At 42.2% G+C, this 18,304-nt stretch overlaps 2 protein-coding genes and 2 non-coding genes across 4 annotated transcripts; 3 read left to right on the forward strand and 1 right to left on the reverse strand.

Annotated features, from left to right (window-relative positions):
• Positions 1 to 204: 204 nt before the first annotated feature.
• On the forward strand, positions 205 to 7,615 carry PWWP3A (PWWP domain containing 3A, DNA repair factor). The gene is made up of 13 exons (XM_057428720.1): positions 205 to 347; positions 599 to 666; positions 1,017 to 1,087; positions 1,494 to 2,501; positions 3,091 to 3,210; positions 3,613 to 3,683; positions 4,168 to 4,244; positions 4,745 to 4,805; positions 5,298 to 5,373; positions 5,489 to 5,539; positions 5,973 to 6,403; positions 7,126 to 7,214; positions 7,444 to 7,615. Exons 1-13 carry the CDS (start codon positions 291 to 293, stop codon positions 7,520 to 7,522), a joined length of 2,259 nt encoding a protein of 752 aa, XP_057284703.1. The 5' UTR covers positions 205 to 290; the 3' UTR covers positions 7,523 to 7,615.
• A 1,788-nt stretch (positions 7,616 to 9,403) lies between these two features.
• On the reverse strand, positions 9,404 to 9,476 carry TRNAF-GAA (transfer RNA phenylalanine (anticodon GAA)). The gene has a single exon. It is a non-coding gene; the product is annotated as a tRNA-Phe (tRNA).
• A 114-nt stretch (positions 9,477 to 9,590) lies between these two features.
• Positions 9,591 to 9,664, forward strand: TRNAN-GUU (transfer RNA asparagine (anticodon GUU)). The gene has a single exon. It is a non-coding gene; the product is annotated as a tRNA-Asn (tRNA).
• A 308-nt stretch (positions 9,665 to 9,972) lies between these two features.
• On the forward strand, positions 9,973 to 17,263 carry HMGN1 (high mobility group nucleosome binding domain 1). The gene is made up of 6 exons (XM_057428719.1): positions 9,973 to 10,068; positions 10,475 to 10,507; positions 10,606 to 10,635; positions 10,737 to 10,787; positions 13,654 to 13,785; positions 16,401 to 17,263. Exons 1-6 carry the CDS (start codon positions 10,054 to 10,056, stop codon positions 16,446 to 16,448), a joined length of 309 nt encoding a protein of 102 aa, XP_057284702.1. The 5' UTR covers positions 9,973 to 10,053; the 3' UTR covers positions 16,449 to 17,263.
• Positions 17,264 to 18,304: the final 1,041 nt, after the last annotated feature.

Below are 18,304 nucleotides of genomic sequence, written 5' to 3' on the forward strand. Positions count from 1 at the left end.
CGGTGTTTGTGGATCGATGTGTGGCACTGTTTGTCTGTGTACGCAGTAAAGCCATCTTATGGTGCGCGGCTGCAAGAAGACACACTGTTAGACCCTAACCTGGGAGGATGCATCCAAAGTAATGATAATCTCAATAGGCAGACACGCATAACTGTAACCATGTGTTCTGTGTAGGTCCTGTATCCCTTAAAAAAAGGGAAGACAGAAATGGACCGAGTGGTGGGTAACTCCTTTATTCCCTTTGTCTTCAGAGCACACTGGAATCTTCCTTTACTACATGAAACACAGTCATGACAGACCAAGAGTATGTTCTTTGCACCTGGAAGAAGCGTTTATGGCCGGCAAAGGTAAAGCAGGTGTCTAAATGAGGACAGGTTGATGGATATAACTTAGAAATGGTTAAAACAGTGTAGTTAGTGAGAGCTCCAAGTAAACATAGAATAACAGAATGGTTTGGGTTGGAAAGGATGGGAAGATCATATAGTTCCAATCCCCTGCACTGCACCAGCTACTGAGAAGGGGAAAAATGACTGCTACAGCTGAACTCGGGACACTTGGTCAAGGACTTTTTAAATGCAGGTTTTTCTCTTTAATGTAGGTTTTGCGCAAAGCTGGAGTTGCGAGGGAGATTTCTTTGGAAGTTGAAATACTTGGTTTGAAAGAACAGTTAAGTATCGGTTTAACTGTTACATGTTTGTATGCTAACATTAAAAGAACGTAATTCCTTTATCTAAAGATACCTGTGAACAGACTGTTGATTTACAGAGGCTAACCCCAAGCCCTGTTGCCTCTGTAGAGCTGTCTGTAGTGTCTCATGGAACATCAGTGAATAACATACTCACTGTTAGCTCAGACATGCTTCACAGATTTGTCTTTTTTGCTTTGCTTCCCCTAACAAGTGGGGTTTTTTTTGGTGGGGGAAGATATTCCAAGTTTATTGCCAGGTGAAAGCAGTGTTGTGCTTTTATGAGTGTTTAGTGCTGTGACATTTTTGGCCAGCTTTGTTGTGTTTTCAGGATCAGTGTGAGCTGTGCAGATGCTGAACCACTGAAGGAAGAACATATAGTGAACATTGCCTCTAATTTAGGTGAGGAAATGTCACAATATTTGCTGCCTTGTATATACTCTGAATGTAATCATACACAGTAGATCTATATTACACTTATGTATTTATTGAGTGGGTTTGGGATTTCTTTTTGCATTTTTTTCTCCTTTCCATTCCATCTGTAAAGTCTGAAAATAGATGAAACAACATCACAGCTGCTTTTGCTCTTCCCTTGGGTAGCATGTTGGGAGGAACATTGAAGATACTTGGGTGTACTTCCCCTAAAGTAAGGCACTGGAGGCTTGCTTCTTGTGTCTCTGCATACTTTGCCTTAAGAATCACAGGTGATTTGAGTGTTAAGTTGCATCTTAAACAAGAGATACACTATAAGTGAGACTTCTTGGTTCTTAAATTTGAATGAAGGTTATTGTATGTTGTTCTTCATCAGATCAAAGGAATAATTTGAGTGAGGCTGTGGAAGAGCTGCGGTATCGCCGGTCTCTTAAAATTGCCCTGGATATTTTGAATCCAAGTGACTCACCCAAAGAAGTGCCACCTCCAGAAAACAGGCAAAGTACTCGGTTTTCGCAGGAGAACCATTCAGGATCTCTCTCACTGACTCCCTTTTGTAGCTTCTTTAAAGAAAGGTTGGAGCCTCAGGCTTCCAAGAGGAAAGGAGAAGAAATAAAGAGCCCCAGCCTGAAGACTAGTTTAGAAAAAACAAACTGGAAAGGTTCTTTTGTTTTGGAGGAGAGTGCAGAAGCACATGAAAGTGGAACAAACCCTTCCAGATGTGAGACTGAGGACCTGTCTCATACACTGAACTCGGAGAGTCAGAACTTCAAAGAACCGGAATCGGAATCACCACCAAGACAGAAAACCATCGAGCCCAGACTGTTGCCAAAAACCAGAGCAGGAAATAAAGTCTCCCCTAAACCAAAGGAGGAAAAAAGTAAGCAAGGAGGAAAACAACCAAGCAGTGTGGGATTTCCTGTGTTGTGTAGGAATGATTTCCCTGAGGATCAAGTACAGCCTTTTGCTGAGGAGGGGTCTGCCCAGTCTGTCCCCTGCACATCTGGCATGGTGGTACCTGTCAGAAGCGCAAAGACCAGAAGTCAACTTAAAAGGACATTACTGGATTCCTCTTGTAAAAGTGCCTTGGATGACTTGGAAAAAAGCACCAGCAGTGAAAGTCTGGCAAAGCAATTAGATGGAAGGAAAAAGCCAGTGAGTTTAAAACAAGTTAATGGAGACCAAAAGATCGGTGCAACTGCATCTTCATACAGGAAAAGGAAATGCAGGAATTGCCCTGAGTCTTCATCTGGGCCTTCTAATGAAGGGGTGCTTTCTGATAGCAAATCCTCACAGTGTGAAGAAGAGGAAAGTAAGAATACTGCACCTGTGGTCATGAATAAAGTAAAGCAGTTTCAGCTGCCTGACTTTGAAGAAGATGAAGGTGGGTATGTCCCTCGTGGAAGGGAAAACTTCATCCTGCTTGATGGTGTGGTCACTGTAACTCATCTTGGAGTGTTGCATTGCTTTTGTGAATGCAGTTCTTGAATTGCTGGTTTTGGTTCCTTTTGGTGTAAGTTTTGGAGAAGCGGAGAAAACACAGTCACTTTATCACTAGCCAAATGCTGCTGTGGCACTGGGGCTGTGTGGGGCTGTTTAAGGTTTGGCATTGGACACCTGTATTTAGCAGTAGTTCTTACCCGTCTCTAGAGGACTTGCTGATTTTGTGCTTAGTTTTTTCTTTGCTGCTGGCCATTTGGAGATAAAATGACGCTACATAAAAGAACAGGCTGGTGTAAAGTCCTGAAACCAGCCTCTTCTTGTTCCTTCCCCCTTTTCATCTTTTATTCAGATTATTAGGCCTTTACCTAGGCAGTGGATTGAGAATGGGAGTGCTGGGACTGGCCCTAGTGTGCCAGTGACTCTGGGGGCTGCAGGGGCACTTCGAGGGTTATGTTTCACCTGGGCTGAAGCTGATCCTTTTTAGTCACTGTTCCGTGCTTCTGAACACTGGTGCTTGCTGCTCTTGGCAGGACTGGAATCGTCTGACCTGTCTTCAAAGATACTTTCCTCAGAGAGTCTCTCTCGCCTCTCGCCTCTGGTAGATGAAGAGGAGGAGGATGAAGAACTTCCTAGTGTTTTATCACATCAAGGTGAGATGTCGGAGTACCTCTGTGAGACTTCACCCAAGATTGGTGTGCTCTTTTTAGCATACATGTGCTTGTAGTTTGCTGATGAGCTATGGTGATGAAAGCTAACTTTCCCAGAAATTCACTCCAGCTTTGTTCAAGCTTGGAATAAAATGCGTTTAATTGATGCCCCAGAGAGGCTTTTTGAAACAGAATGAAATACAAATTGTTGTGCAAACTGGGCAAGGGCCTAGGAATGAAGTCTCTTACTTGCTCTATTCAGAACTACTTGGGCTGCATTTTTGGGGGTGGTGGGGTTGAAACCTGTTAAGCACTGCAGCCAAACTCCCTAAAGACGGCTGATGAGAGAGGACAAGCTAACTGTCTTCTGTCATGTTTTAAAGGACTCTTTATTTTTCATTATAGAACCACAGTCAATTGAAGAAGGGATTTTGGTCTGGTGCAGATTGCGAAGGTACCCGTATTGGCCAGCAGTGGTAAGAACAGCTCGCTGCCTTCTTGGAGGGATATTGCAGAGGGGATGATGAGGAGCTGCTTGCCAAGTTCTCGAGTGTCTTTTGCCATTTGTGACTCATGTAGAGCTGGAAATGTTAAAAATCTTCCAGTAGAAGTGTTCAAAGAGAAAAGAAGTAAATTTATGTATGACAAAAGCATGTAAAAAATAAATGTGGTTGATTCTCATCTGGGTTTATTAGAGCAAAGCAGTACTGCTGAGCCTTTGTATCTTGTGTCATGAGGTAGGGTGGTTGTACCCAGCTAAGGAAAGAAAGAGGACGGGTCCTTGTGCACTAACAAGAAATGCTTCACTGGTGTAACTTGCTATTCTTGCCACTTCCAAACTTCTTTTTTCAAGTTTGTGTCACTCCCTTTACATATGGGGTGTAGTGTATAACATAGATGGAAAATGCTCCTGCTTTGGAAGGGTTTTAGGATGCTAATGAGACTTCATCCTTTCAACAGGTGAAAACTGTGAAGCGGAAACACCGAAAGGCCTGTGTGCTGTTAATAGAAGGGAATACAAATGACAAGAAAAAAGGGTAAACGTTGTGGATTCTGAGCACATTCCAAACTTCCAGTTTCTTTTAGTGCCCTGTACTTGTTTCCTGGCACAGCGCAATTGCACTGTTGGTTAAAACAAAGGTTGATTTTGGAGGGAGGGACCAAGCAAGGTGAGGATTCGCAGTTGTGGACTATGTCCTTTGCAGGCTGCTGGTTGAGATAAGCTGGCATCATGTGAGCAGCTGATGCTCATGTGAGGCATGAAAGAAGGGCTGGGGACCCAGATAGTGGTTTTTACTTGTGATTCCCAAACTTTCTGGGGACACCAGCCTGCCTTTAGTTTTGTCTTAAAACCAGGTACTTCTCGGTTGTTAAAGATTCCATAGTTGTAGCTTACTATGAAAACCCTTACTAATAAAACCTGCATTTCAGAATTCCTCACAAGATCTAATTTTCAGGGAGGCATAGAACTGCAGTAAATACAGAGGTGCAACTCAATTGCCTCTTCTCCCTAACCATGTTTCTTTGTTTCATCCAGTTTCTCAGTATCTCTTAGGAGTCTGAAGCACTTTGATTGTGAAGAAAAGCAGGACCTCATAGTAAGTACTACCAGTAACATGGAACTGCAAGTCTGTGCATGCTTTGGAAAATACAAAGTGGTATCACAGTGTGTAACTGCCCCTGTGAGAGGAGTTTGGTGCAGCTGGCTGGTCTGTGGCTGTTCACTCTTCTGTCCCCTCTTGCTGTATTCAATGATGTAATTAAATGTAATTCTCCACAAGATGGAGACTAACGCAGGAAGGGGATCCCCTGACACCCTTTTCCATCTCAGTGGGGCTGCTGTGCAGAATACCTGTGGAAGGCAGGCAGTTGCTTGGGACTCTTTTCACTTGCGGGTTTCCCGCGTACCACAAAGCCACTCACGCTGGGTGACAAAGCACTGGCAGAAGTTGAATTTCAGGAGAATGCAGAAACTGCAAGTAAACTTTGATTCATTATCATTAGCCATTTCTGTTACCTGGTTAGTGTCCTAGACTAAAAGCTTCAGTAGGCTACTCCTTTTAGGACTGTAAAGAGCTCTTGTTTTATAGGAACGAGCCAAAGAAGATTATCGCCAGGAGATTGAGTGGTGTATTCGACTGATTTCTGACTATCGAATTAGAGTAGGTAAGGAGATGTCATTCATTCTGATATACATCAGAAAACAGGTAACACCAAAACTGTCAGCTTTGTTTCCCAGGCTTAACTGAACTGATAAATAACTCTGGTTTGGGCTTTTTAGGTTGTCATTCTTTTACGGGATCCTTCTTGGAATATTTTGCTGATGATATCAGTAAGTGAACCCATTATTTTTTGTAGTATTCTCTTGGGAGGCAAGTTTAGCTCTAGTGTCTACATATGTGTTGAGTGAGGCTTCAGACCCAGTGAGGGAGTGCCAGTAAAATTCTCATGCCATTATTGCACTTTAAGGGTTATCAGAACCGCAACAGAAGTTAAATATTAAGACAATTGGGGAAACCACTTATTTCACCTTGTGGAGAGTTAATTTTAGGGCTCCTGTCACAGCTTCAACTCCCTCATTTTTCTTAAGGCAAAATCTTAATTTTCTTTTTTGTGGTGTTTTTTTTACCCTCTTTGTAAGGGAGGAAAAAAACCACAACACTTCATCAAGCAAGTCCCTTATGTTCAATTTGTGTATGTGAGCATGTATGCATACACAAATGCTTTGTGTATTTAAGTATGAATGACTGTGGCTTTCCTTTCAGGCTACCCAGTTAGAAAGGAAGGTTATCAAGGTTTAGTCCAAATCACCTTTCCAGATGTGGCAGAGGAAAATACTGAAGAGTCTTTATCAGAAACATCACTTCAGAAGCCCTCCAGGAAACTTCTTCCTGACAGGACAAGAGCTGCTAGAGATAAAGCAAATAAGAAGATAGTGGAGTTTATAGTGAAGACTAAGGGGGCTGAAGAGCATCTTTTGGCTATTTTGAAAAGCAGAAAGCAATCCCGGTGGCTGAAGGGATTCCTGAATTCGAGACAGTATGTGACCTGTGTTGAAACCTATTTGGAGGATGAAGAGCAACTGGACCTTGTAGTGAACTACTTGAAGGAAGTGTATCACGAAATAGAGGCTAAACATCTGCATCACATAAATGGAGATGGAATAAAATTTATTTCAGATGTTCTTTTGCCTGAAGTAAGTAAACAAGAAACTCTGAGAAACTACACCTTAAAGGAAGGAAATGACTTTAGTGTTTTGTGATTTGAGTTCAGTGACTTGCAGTGTTCCTTGTGAGCTGAGTGGTGATTGAGCTGAGCAGGTATGTTCACACCTGCATGGTCCCTGCAGCTCGAGGGGCATGAAGCTGCTTAGTTTCTCTTTATAGCTTGGGCAAAGACTATTCAACTCTGCATAATCCTAAATTATGTTTGTGGCTTGTTAAGCTGTCAGCACAAAATGGAGAATTTTTAGGTAGTGCAGTGTTTTTTAAAGGCAGAATTGTTGCTTTCAAGTCTATTTGATTCTTTCTGAAACTCTTAAAGTCTTTGGGTTTGAGGTGGTTTTTATTCATTTGGCAAGTTATCGCTGGGGTTTCTTGGGTTCTTTGTGCTTGGGAGGTGCTGGGTTGGTTTTTACAGTTACACTTTTAGTGTCCTTCCTAGGAATTTTCCCAGCACAACATTAGTAACCTCTGTAGAAACAAAATTACTGTGATGAGTATCATAATCTGGTTTTAAAATACTCTCCTGGGAAAGACAAAGGGTAAGTTTATGTTATTTATAAGTTTCAGGTTTTATCCAACTTTCCTAAGTGATTGATTTTAGAATAAGGTTCCTCATTGACTGAGACAGTTCATTTATACTCGTGGAATAAAAGCTAAGTTACAAACAGTGATTTGGAACCACTTACTTTTCTAGGCCATCATTTATGCCATTTCTGCTGTGGATGATATAGATTACAAGAAGGCAGAAGAGAAGTACATCAAAGGACCATCTGTGAGCAAGAGGTATCTTTTAGTATGCTCTGAATTTTTGTTACTACTTTGCTGTTTATGTGGAGAGCAGCATAAGGGCAGGAGAGTCCAGGATCCTCCCTCCTGTATGGCAATTTTCTTTCCTTGTCTTAAGTAACAAAATGATTATACACGGAAATGTTCTTGCTGTGTTACAGTAACACCCTGCACAGTTTCATATAGTGAGGTTATTTTTACTACAGAGCTTTCTGTTTCTTTTCAGGGAGAGAGAAATCTTTGACGAAGAAATCCTAGAAAGAAAGAAGTGGAAGACCAAACCAGCACTTGCAGACGGGGTCTGAACAGCAGCACAACCTTTCCCCAGCTCCCCTGGCACTGAGTGTATGTCATGAAGTGCTTATTTGTATAAAAAGTGTAATTCTTACTCTTCAAAACCTGTTTGTGTATCTCTGAAAGAGGTAGTCATTGTGCTGCTCTCGGATGCAGTCCTGTCTTCAGTCCTTGCTCCCCATTCTGTGCCCTGGAGCTGTTCTTGCTGTGTTGAACTGACTGTGAAAGACAATGCAACAGGCCTTGGGAGCACTGTGGGTGTGTGGCTGCCTCATCCATTCAGCATCCTTAACACGGAGCTGCAGGTGCTTTGCAGAGCTTCTTGATAGAATGCTGAGTTTTATAGGAGTTATTTTGGCCAAATAGCTGACAACGGGAGGGCTGTTCTCTTTGATGAGCACAGACTGGTGGAGGATATAGCCATGTGTTGCTGGGTGACTTTACCACTACTGAATGTCTGCGGGTTTCCTGTATAAAAACATTCCCACCGGATTGACTGTTCCTGCTTTACGTGTCTCGAAGTGTGGGGAAATAAAATCGGTAGCTAGTGATGCAAGCAGAATAACGAAGGCTTTGTTTTTATTGATGGGATAGCTGTAAAATCCAGTGGGAAAGGAATCCAGTGTTTGCTTAAAAGAACAAACCCCATTCACTTTTCCATGTGAAAGTGAAGCTGTTTTGAATGCTGGTTCAGTGCTTTTTTGAGGCCATAATTTTAGGAGGAGTTATTTGTCTTTATCTGATTTAAATACAAATTCCATCCTGTAGGTCCAGCTTTTTGCAGGAGGTCTGGCACATTGCAAATTGCCTTTGACTTGCAGTGTTATTGACAGCCACTTAATGATAAAACCCCTGTGACTCGTTTGTTATCTTAGGATGAAAACATGATCTGCTTCTTCAAGAGAAACCAAGATAAGTTGAAATTCAGAAGTTTAAATGTAAATTGAGATACAGATGTGTATTCTGGCTATAGTTACTATCTTTAACATATATTTTAATTATACTTTTAATTACTTTATAATGTGTTTTAATATGCATTTGGAATCCTTATGTTATCAAAGCACCATTAACAAGTACCTAAACTATAGGTGACTTGGCTCTCAGTTTGTCCTCAGGTTCCCTCTCCTTCAAAACATGATCCTGTGTGCACTTCCCAGTTGAAATTCCTAAAGTACTGCTAAGTTCTTTCTCCAGTCCCTGGTATGGCAGCAGAGCTCCCCATCCACCTTACCTTCATCTCGACCCTTTTCACACCTTTCACTATCCCAGTTTGATTCAATGTGGACAAGTTCTTTCAAAAGTCAAACTGTGCTGTGCCAAAGGCTGATGAAGAGTGTGAATGTGATTTGGAGCACTCTCAGCTGTTTGTATCTTTAAAAACCACCTTCAAACCGGGCGTTACAGGTTCCTTACAGGGCTGTTTGCACCTCAGGCCCAAACTCAGTCCTCAGCTGTACAGGATTGTGTTGTTCAATCAATTAAAGGTTGATGAAGTTAAAGGCTTGTTCCTCTTGTGTGCTTCAGTTCTGCCAAGCAGGATGCTGCTGCTGTGCTTGCCTGGCCAGGTGCTTCCACCTGTTTCACACTACGTGGTGATTATTTTTGTGTATCGGATAAAGCTGCAGTATTGTGCTGCAAGTGCCAGTTTCACATGAAATGCATTGGGGTGAGTACAAGAAAGCAAATGTGCTGTTGTCTGGTCCTGTGCTTTATTGGACGTTCTCCCCTCTGCTGAGACCAAGCTGCTTCTTGAACTCGTCCTGTTTAACTAAAAGCAGCTTCCTTTGCTCCCTACCGAGATAAAAATGACTCGGGGCCGGGTTTTGATGCCTTCTCCGGCGCTGGCTTTAGGGGCGTTTTGCAGCCGGATACCCGGCAGGAAAAGAAGCGGTTGCCGAAACCCGGGATCGAACCAGGGACCTTTAGATCTTCAGTCTAACGCTCTCCCAACTGAGCTATTTCGGCTGTGCGGAACCGCTCCCCCCGCCCCTCCCGTCACCGCCGGCAGGGCCCCGGGACACCGGAGCCTCGGGGCCTCGATGCCACAGCCGCGGGCGCGGCAGCGGCGGCGGCAGCGCGGTCTCTGTGGCGCAATCGGTTAGCGCGTTCGGCTGTTAACCGAAAGGTTGGTGGTTCGAGCCCACCCAGGGACGGTCGCCCCCTTTTCCCTCCGCGGCCCAGCGGCCCCGGTCGAGCCTGAGGTCCTCCCGCTTCGTTTTACCGAGGCCCGCGGAACTCCCCGCGCAGACCCGCGTTCCCCGCCGGCGCGCTGAGGCGGCGCACCGAGGGCCGCGCCGGGCCGCTTAGCGGGTGCACCGCGCCCAGAGGTTGCCTGAAGGGCTGCGGGCGAGATGGCGGCGCTGGGCTGTGAGCGGGGCCTCCGCGGAGGGACGGGGCTGAGGGGGGGGGGGGGACACCGGGCTCGGGCCGTTCCCTTCCCCGCGGTGCCGGTGTCCGGCGCGGGAGCAGCAGCAGCAGCAGCAGCCGCCGCCGCAGCTCCGGGGGTCGCGGCCGGGAGCCGCTGCCGCGCAGCCTCGCCGCCATGCCGAAGAGAAAGGTGAAGCGAGCGGAACCGACGACGGGGAAAAGCGCTGCCCAAGGCGGCACCGCGACACAGGGGCCGGGCTGGTGCGGGGTGTATGTGTGTGAGGGGGTAGGAGGAAGGAGGTCTGGCACCGCGGGGACGGGGCCCGGAGAGAAACGGGCGCTCCGCGGTCACAGGCGCGGCGGCCGCCAGCGCTCGCTGTTTGTGGCCGTCGCCTTCCCTTTGCCACCCTGCTGGGGGAGCCCCGCTGGGCATGGCGGCGGTGGTGCGTAGAAGGTTCGGCGGGGTCTTGCCAGCCGCCTCACCGCTCAGGGACTCGAACTCTGAAAGCGGCGGGAAGGGGCGGGCGAGCGGCAGCGTCACGCGCCGGGCCGCCCTCCCTCCTGCCCCGCCTTACTCGCGGTGTTTGTGTTGGCAGGTGGCGGCGGCGGACGGGGACGCCCCCGAGGAGGTAGGTGCAGCGGTGTTGGCGGGCCGGACCAGGCCCGGGGCGCTGTCGCTCAGCATCCTGCTTACGGTGTTTCTCTTCTCTCTTTTCCCGGTTCCTAGCCGAAGAGGCGATCGGCGCGGCTGTCCGCTGTGAGTACGGGAGCGGGGTGCGTGGGGTGTGTGCGCCTTCCTGTACCGAAAAGGGGATTACTGAGAGGTGAATCTCGACCTTACCTGTGCTTTCTTCGCAGAAACCTGCTCCTGCCAAAGCAGAGCCGAAACCAAAAAAGCCGGCGGCAAAGGTGAGAGTGGCAGGGAAGAGGAGAGGGAGAGGAGGTGGTTGAGTGCTTGTGCAAGTGCCCAGTGGTATCCCGTTTCGTGCTGGCGCTGCACGGTGTCCCAGAGTTTTCTTCGCATGTTACTTGTGTGAACACTCACTTCTCTGAGACATAGTTTTTCAGGTCCTTCTGCCAGTATCCACTGGTACCTTTAGCCGCTGTTCAAGTAGATCTTGCTAAGCACTCACGGTATTGCATAGAAATATGGACACCAGTTCCTGGGTGGTAATTTGGTACTGAGCAGAACTACTGGAGCGTCAAAGCAACTGTACAAAGGATTGTGTTTCATCACTGTAACAAAAGGGGTTAAAATAAGCTTAAGATTTAAGGTGGTGTGTTAGAAAAAAATATTTGAATTACTTAGGTAGCTACTGAAAAAGATCTGAGTTTCACTCATGTAGTCTAGTTTACAGGTATTGTGTGCATAAACAAGGGTGGGTTAGCATGATCTTTTGGTTTTCCAATATAGCTTTCACACCGCCAATAACAGGCACAAAGTACTTTGTTTTGTGGGAGAAATAAAAGAGGCTGTGTGTGTGTTGGCTTGTTGGTATATGTGATTTGAAGTGTTCCTTTGCGATTACAAGTTTTCTTCTTAATGTATGGATTAAAATAATTTCAAATATGCTAACATTGGTTTGTAGGGTTTTTGATGTTCTCATTAATCCTACTGAACAGTTACTTCTCAGTAATGCACCTTCATTCCAATGGTTTGAATATCATTGCATTCTTATTCTCAAAGTTGTAAGCCTAAAGAATTTGGGGAAGTTTTCCAGTTTTACTTCAGTTCTGATTCTGTTTTTTTTCAGTGTCTTTTGTGTGGTGCGTCTAATTCTTAATGCTGCTGGTCGGTGCTGACTGATATGCATGGTATGGCTTCCTGCTTGTAACTATTTGTAGAAAGAAGTATTTCTACAGTTCATAGCTGGGAGCATACTCGTGCAAACCAAGTACATCACAAACAGTTGTCATTTTAGAATATCAAGTAGAATACGTTGCATGATGCCCCCTTGGAATGCTGCTGTAATGTTAATATGTCAACAATCTTTTTCTTTTTTTTTTAACTGCTGTTGCCATTGGCAATTCAAATAGATGTGTAACTTGTTTTACATGTGATCCTCTGTTCTAGAACTTGTGCTGTCACTTAACTCTTGCTGTTTGAAAACTTTCTTTTTGTTAATGTAAAAATCTTTGTACTTTTTAATCTTTGTAGTTTGCTTCTCCAGCTTCAGTACTTTTTTATTTTAGCTGTCTCTGGACTTTTCTTTAAATGATTGCAGAAATATTTCACTTACCAGTGAAATGATAGATTTTTAAGTTTTAAATTATGTTTTTTTCTGTATTTGATCCATAAAAAGATGTTTCTTTGCATCAACTTTGTAACTTCTAAAAACTTCCCTGACAGTATTTTTCGGGTTGAAGAAGTTTGCTCATTACGGAGTTACTTGGTGAGTTTTTAAAAAATAAATAGCAATGGAGAAAAATATATTTTGACAATCAAACTACAGAAGTCTTCATGTTATGAAACTGTCTGTTACCTGAATTTGTAATACTGAGCTTAGCCTTTAACTTTTTTAGTATTTTCTTTTTTCCATTAGCATGTTACAACTGTGTTCACTGTGCTCTTTGATTTCAGAAACTATCCTATTCCTAAAAATAGGAGGAAAGTATTTCTAAAATTTTGTGGACATTGACAATTTAGTTACCTGAATAAGATGCTTCAGCATTGACTGTTCTTACTTTGCCATCTCTTGTATATGTAATGTAACTTACCGCATGTTTGTATCCAGTGGTGTAAAAAAACTTAGAACTTTTGCTCAGTAGTTGCAATTCGTTGGCAAAACTGTATTTTTATGAAGACAGAATTTTACATGAGCATTCATGTACAATTGGAAGTGTATTCAGATAACTATTAGAAAGTTGCATGTGTGAAGCAAGAAAGTTGTATGGGTCTTGTAGGGAAGAATGCTTGAAGATAGGACAGAATGCTTCTGACCAAATAGTTCCTAATAGTAGTCTGAGATACCTGTCTACATGACTTAAAATATGCAAAAATAAGAACATTATTTCTTGGGAGTGGATTTTAGGTCACAGGCAACAAATTAGGACACAATTTGGAGAAAATACTTGTGAAATGCACACAATATTTTTAATGGGATCAGACACATTTTAAGTGTAATGGTCTTCTGCTTAGAGGTTATGTTCTCTTGCCACTTACTCACATAGTACCTTCCAGAAAAAGTGTTACAGTTTGTCATTTCTTGAAAAATTTTGCTGTAGAGAATGTCTGGGATGATGTATTATGTATTTATATGAAAGTAGCTCTTGAATAAATACTTTTTATATACTCATTTAACAACAGTCATGTGGGTACAGAGGATGCGACTGAAACAGTGACAAAGGAGCACTGGAAATGATACTTGTAGGCGGTGCATTAGTTTAGGTTAGGTTATGGAAATTGCCCTGTTGATATTAGAGGGAAAAAAGTGTTTGAAGTACTTTGTATTTACAGAGCAGAAGGACCACATTGTTATTTTTTATGTGCCACAAGGCTAAATCATATATTACAAATCTGTCTAGCTGCTAGAATCTAATAATCTTCTCATCCCAGTTTGATTCTCTAATTTTACTGTCTGGAACTGTGATTGTTGGTCTATATGTAGTTTGACAAACTTTTTTTACAGTTGAACTATGTATTCACTCACTGGTTGTTGGTAGTTGCTCCCTCTGCTTAGCAAGTCTATCTTGGTTTTGTGTGGGTTTTAATTATTTCCAAACTTTGCCTAGTAGGTCATAGGAATTTAGGTACTGGAAATTTATTTCATTGCAGGATAAATCTGAGGACAAGAAGGTTCAAACAAAGGGGAAAAAGGGGCCTAAAGGAAAACAGACAGAAGAGACAAACCAAGAACAGACAAAGGACAACTTGCCTGCAGAAAATGGAGAAGCTAAAACTGAGGAGGTAAAGTTGTCTGTATTCTTTGCTGCAAAGCAGTTGGATAACTTCCTGTACTGGTTTATCCAAATACCTATCAGAAACATACACAGTTCTCAGAATCTATTTCTGAAAAAACAAAAAAAAAAAAAAACAACCCCCAAAAAACCCCAACAAAAAACCCTACCAAAAAGCACCAAAAAAGAAAGTAGGCTATTGAAATGTTAGTAGATGCACCTGGAAAATTCCATTTTCTCCCAAAAATGTTGCTGTAATGTGGTAACAGTCCCTGAAATTGAGAAAAAAGGTGAGAATTTTACCACGGGATAATGTCCTTCAGAGAGGGGCTGGTTTCCCTGCAGGAAGGTATTGCCAAAATAATACATACAGGATGTATGGAGGGTATACTTCTCTGTTCATGTGTGTTGTCTGTCTTCACAGGGTTTGGTTTGGGTTGTAGTCTGCCTTTGTGGTTACCGGATGACAGGTTCCTTCTTGATAAAAAAGTTTTTTTGACAAATGCAATATTCATTTTCTTGGCGCTGGAAGGATTTTTCATTGAAAACCCGAAGTTTAAATTATTTAATCAAAGTTGAAGTAACATTTATAGGAGTCCTAGATAGAGACACTGCTGGTAGAAGGGACAGGTTCGTGCAAGGGTGGAAGAGAAAAGTGCAAGAACCAGTAATAGTTGTCACTGAAGAAATGAACATGCTAAATCAGTCTTGGCTGTAATACTGTGCTAAAATGGCTGTGTTGCTGAAGTTTTTTGAGTTACTGATCAAGTAACTTAAAGCATCCTCCACACTGTATTCTTTCCCTGGAATGTGGACATTTAATTTAGTTTTAAATGTAGGACAAGATCTGTAGGGAGAAGCAGTGCCTCCTACTAGGACAGCTGTTAACAGCTGGATGAAACACAAGTTTTCATGTGGCAGTAAGCCTAGAATAAGTCTCATGTTTCTGCAGTACTGAATCCTTCACTCATTTTAATGAGTTCAATGGAGTTGCTGGTCAGATAGATGAGTTGGGTTTTTGTTGTTTTTTTTTTGTTGGTTTTTTTTGTTGTTGTTTTTTTTTTTAAATGTAAAGATGTGATTCATGCTTCCTGTCTGTTTGTTGCACTGGGAAGTAATTTTTAAGGTAGAAAAATGTCTATCTGAATTCTGTCTTACCAGTGCACAGATCAGTCTTCAAGTAGAGGAAAAGAGTATTTGCTTTTTAGGTAGGTGATGTGGTTTGGTGGATGGGGAAGGTACAGGATGGTACTTGAGCATACAAGACACTTACTTTGAGGTAACAGTTTTTCATTTGCAAGCTTCCAGTGTGATCTTTGTGAAAAAGTTGTGCTGTAGGTATGAATTCTGTAGTCAGCTTGCCCTTCTGCACAGCTCTGGCTCTGTATTACTATCATGTAATTTGGTCTTATAATTTGTGCATGCAGTGTTCCAGCAATACCAGTGACTGTTATATTTGGCAGTATTTCTCAGCTGGGGTCTGTTTAGTACACTAGTGCAGAGATGATGTAAATTTGCAAGGAGTGGATGATGGCTTCTGGAGCACATCTTCCTGCTGGTCTCATGTTGGTCATGCCAGCCAAAATTTCAGGTTTAATAGAATATTGAAGTCTATAAGAGGCAGAAGTGTAGCCTGTCCTGTTGGACATTACTGTTTTCAGTTGAGACAAAGGTGTCAGAGATGCCATTGTTGATGCGCTTGGGCTGGTGAAAGGCCCGTGAGGACTTTTGGTGACATTCACTGAGAGCTAGCCCTGCAAATGGAAATAGCTTCTGTACTTCATCCTTCAGAAGCTTCCCCCAGGTGGCAGTAAAGGCTGAGCGGGTGTTGGGGTTCCTGTTTGGGTGCTACAGTGGTTTATTCTGCTGGTGGTGCTGCAAAGCTTTTCAATAATTAAATATAATTTTTATGTTAATAGATATGTCACATTCATTTTCTTAATCTACATTGCAAATGCAAAGAGTTTCTGATGTAAATGGAGTTTGCAGTTTCAGTCAGTTAAGATGGTATAAATTTGTTCTGAAGCTGAGATATACACCATATAGAATTTAAAAAATAGTATAGCTCTGCTGCTACCATTCTGGTTCACTGAATGTATTTCTACAAAATTACATTTAACAATATACTATATATTAATATATATAATTAATATATAATTAATATAATATATTAATATATTTATACTGTGTTTCTGAGTCTCACTAAGTTACTGCAAAACTCTGAGAAGACGTTAACAGTGCTGCACTGAATAAATGAATGAAGTGTACCTGTGGTGTCTTTCCTAAACACTCTATGCAGGAATTTTAGCTTGGTAGGTTAAAAAGCCCCCTCTTCCTGTCATAAAGGCAGTAATGTTTTTTTTTTCTTTCAAAAAATTTAAAAGTCCTTTGCAGTGTGTATTAAGTAGTAACAGTAGCAACATTCTGAAATTCAGTGTGATGCATCTGAGGAGATAGAAGCCTTTTTAAGACAGTTTGTTTTCAGTCAGTCATTATCCAAGAGAATAAGCAGATTGTCACAGCATGTGGTCTGTAGAACCAAGTCATGGTTGTTATGCCTGTCAGGTTAGCGAACCTGTGCATTAAAAATACTACAAGTGTTCTGTTTCTTTGTCTTCTTTTCAGTCCCCAGCATCTGACACAGCAGCAGAGAAAGAAGCAAAGGCTGAGTAACATCTGGTGCCAGGTCTTTAATTGGTGGTCCTTATACCTTTCTTGTACAATTCAGAGGAATATTTTTATCAACTATTTTGTAAATGCAAGTTTTTTAGTAGTTCTAGAAAACATGTTTTTAAAAAGGAGAGAATCCCAACTCAATCCATTTTTTTACATATTTAGATAAGTGTAAATGCTTTTTTTAAGTGGTAAAATCATGTACTGGTTGTCTGTTTTCTATGAAACCAGAAATAAATGGGATGTTACATTAAGGAGAGGGCTTTGAAGCCTCAATTAGGCTTCATGTTCCATAGACTGAGAGGGACAGTTTTTCTATCCTATTAAATGAAGCATAACATGGATCAGACTTTGGAATTCATAACGGTATGTTGAGAATGTCTTAGCATTTTAGTTACTTATCTTTATCTATGGTTATACCATCAGTAGAATTGCTTATCTAATGAAACTGCTCCCTAGTGTTGGATTTCTCGCTGAGTGATGTATATCTGTGACAAAGTTATTTTTGGTAGTTGCAGCTTTATTTTTTCCAACACCTTTGTAGCTATGATGAGAAAGATTGGAAACTCTTATTGTATCTTTAAATACTAAGTAAAAGTTGCTGCTTGGCAGACATAACATGTTATGTCAGTATTCCAGATACTGTAACTTCATATCCAGTTTTAAAGAACATCTTGTCTACAAAGATAAATTGAGGAATATGTGAAGTAGTCCTTGGGTTAAAAAAATCCCCAACAAACAGAATTACAGTTTCTAGATTTAAAAAACTATGTGAATAAAAACAATTGTGAAACTGTTCAGTGTGTCTGTGATCACCAAACAAAAGCCAAATAAATCTTGATTATGAAATGATGTTTCTGTAGCTCGTGCATTGACTATGACAACTCCAAGTGGTGTAGTTTTTGATTTTTAACTGTGTTCTTAACTGTTATTAAAAATGTACTTTTTAAGAGGCAGGAGGTAATGCAGGGAAGGAGTAGCAAGTAGGAAACAGTAGTTGCAGGCATAATGGGGAGTTCTGCTTTGAAATCCTACTGCTGCTTCTGTTACATAAAAAATACAAAAATTAGAACACAACAGCTGTTACCTGCTATGTAAGGCCACAGGTTGGCAAAGCATTGTTTCAAATGTAACTAATTCATGTAATAACAAAACTGGCCTGATTCTTCCTTGCTGTATTTGAAAAAATGGTATCAATTTTGTTGACGATGTAAGAGCTTTTCATCAGAAGGGGGCATAGGACAAAGGGAAATGGGTTCACACTAAACTAGGGGGAGTTCAGGTTAGATATGAGGAAGAAGTTCTTTACTGTGAGGGTGATGAGGCACTGGAACAGGTTGACCAAAGTGGAAAATGCTCCACCACTGGCAAGGTTGGTTGGTTGGTTGGCAAGGTTGGTTCAAGGCCAGGTTGGACAGAGCCTTGGGTGACATGGTCTAGTCATGGCAAGGGGGTTGGAACTTAGATGATCTTTAGCTCCTTTCTAACCCAAGCCATTCTGTGATTCTATAGGATTAAGTATACATTACTTAAAAACTCAAATCTAGTACAGTGTTACTTCAGTTCCTCCATGGAGTGCAGGGCTCGTTTTTTATGGGTTGGGTTTTGTTTGTTTGTTTTCTGGGGGGGGGTGGCGTTGTGTTGTTTTGTTTTTGTTTGTTTTGTTGGGGGGGGGGGGGGTGTTGGTGGTTTTTGTTGTTGTTTTTTTTTTTTTATTTTTCCCACTACTGTTATTTTGCTGAGTTGCAGCAGGTAGTAGCATGTTTTTCTCTTACCAGTTTATTTAATGTCAGTCAGACAGCTGCCCGCCTTATCTTGGGAGGAGTCAAGATCAAAAAGTAACTGTTTCTTTTTTT

Source organism: Pezoporus wallicus, unplaced genomic scaffold (assembly GCF_028554395.1).
Source record: "Pezoporus wallicus isolate ANWC-B61680 ecotype Strahan unplaced genomic scaffold, APGP_CSIRO_Pwel_v1 contig_8746, whole genome shotgun sequence".
NCBI classification, from domain to species: Eukaryota; Metazoa; Chordata; class Aves; order Psittaciformes; family Psittacidae; genus Pezoporus; species Pezoporus wallicus.

What these genes read in the sequence shown, in the direction of transcription:
- PWWP3A (XM_057428720.1), top strand. Translation starts at nt 291, where the DNA reads ATGACAGACCAAGAGTATGTTCTTTGCACCTGGAAGAAGCGTTTATGG. An exon ending in ACCCGTATTGGCCAGCAGTG is followed by an intron (nt 3,684 to 4,167) that starts GTAAGAACAGCT and finishes TCCTTTCAACAG; the next exon opens with GTGAAAACTGTGAAGCGGAA. An exon ending in ATATTTTGCTGATGATATCA is followed by an intron (nt 5,540 to 5,972) that starts GTAAGTGAACCC and finishes CTTTCCTTTCAG; the next exon opens with GCTACCCAGTTAGAAAGGAA.
- HMGN1 (XM_057428719.1), top strand. An exon ending in ACGGGGACGCCCCCGAGGAG is followed by an intron (nt 10,508 to 10,605) that starts GTAGGTGCAGCG and finishes CCCGGTTCCTAG; the next exon opens with CCGAAGAGGCGATCGGCGCG. An exon ending in GAGAAGCTAAAACTGAGGAG is followed by an intron (nt 13,786 to 16,400) that starts GTAAAGTTGTCT and finishes TCTTCTTTTCAG; the next exon opens with TCCCCAGCATCTGACACAGC.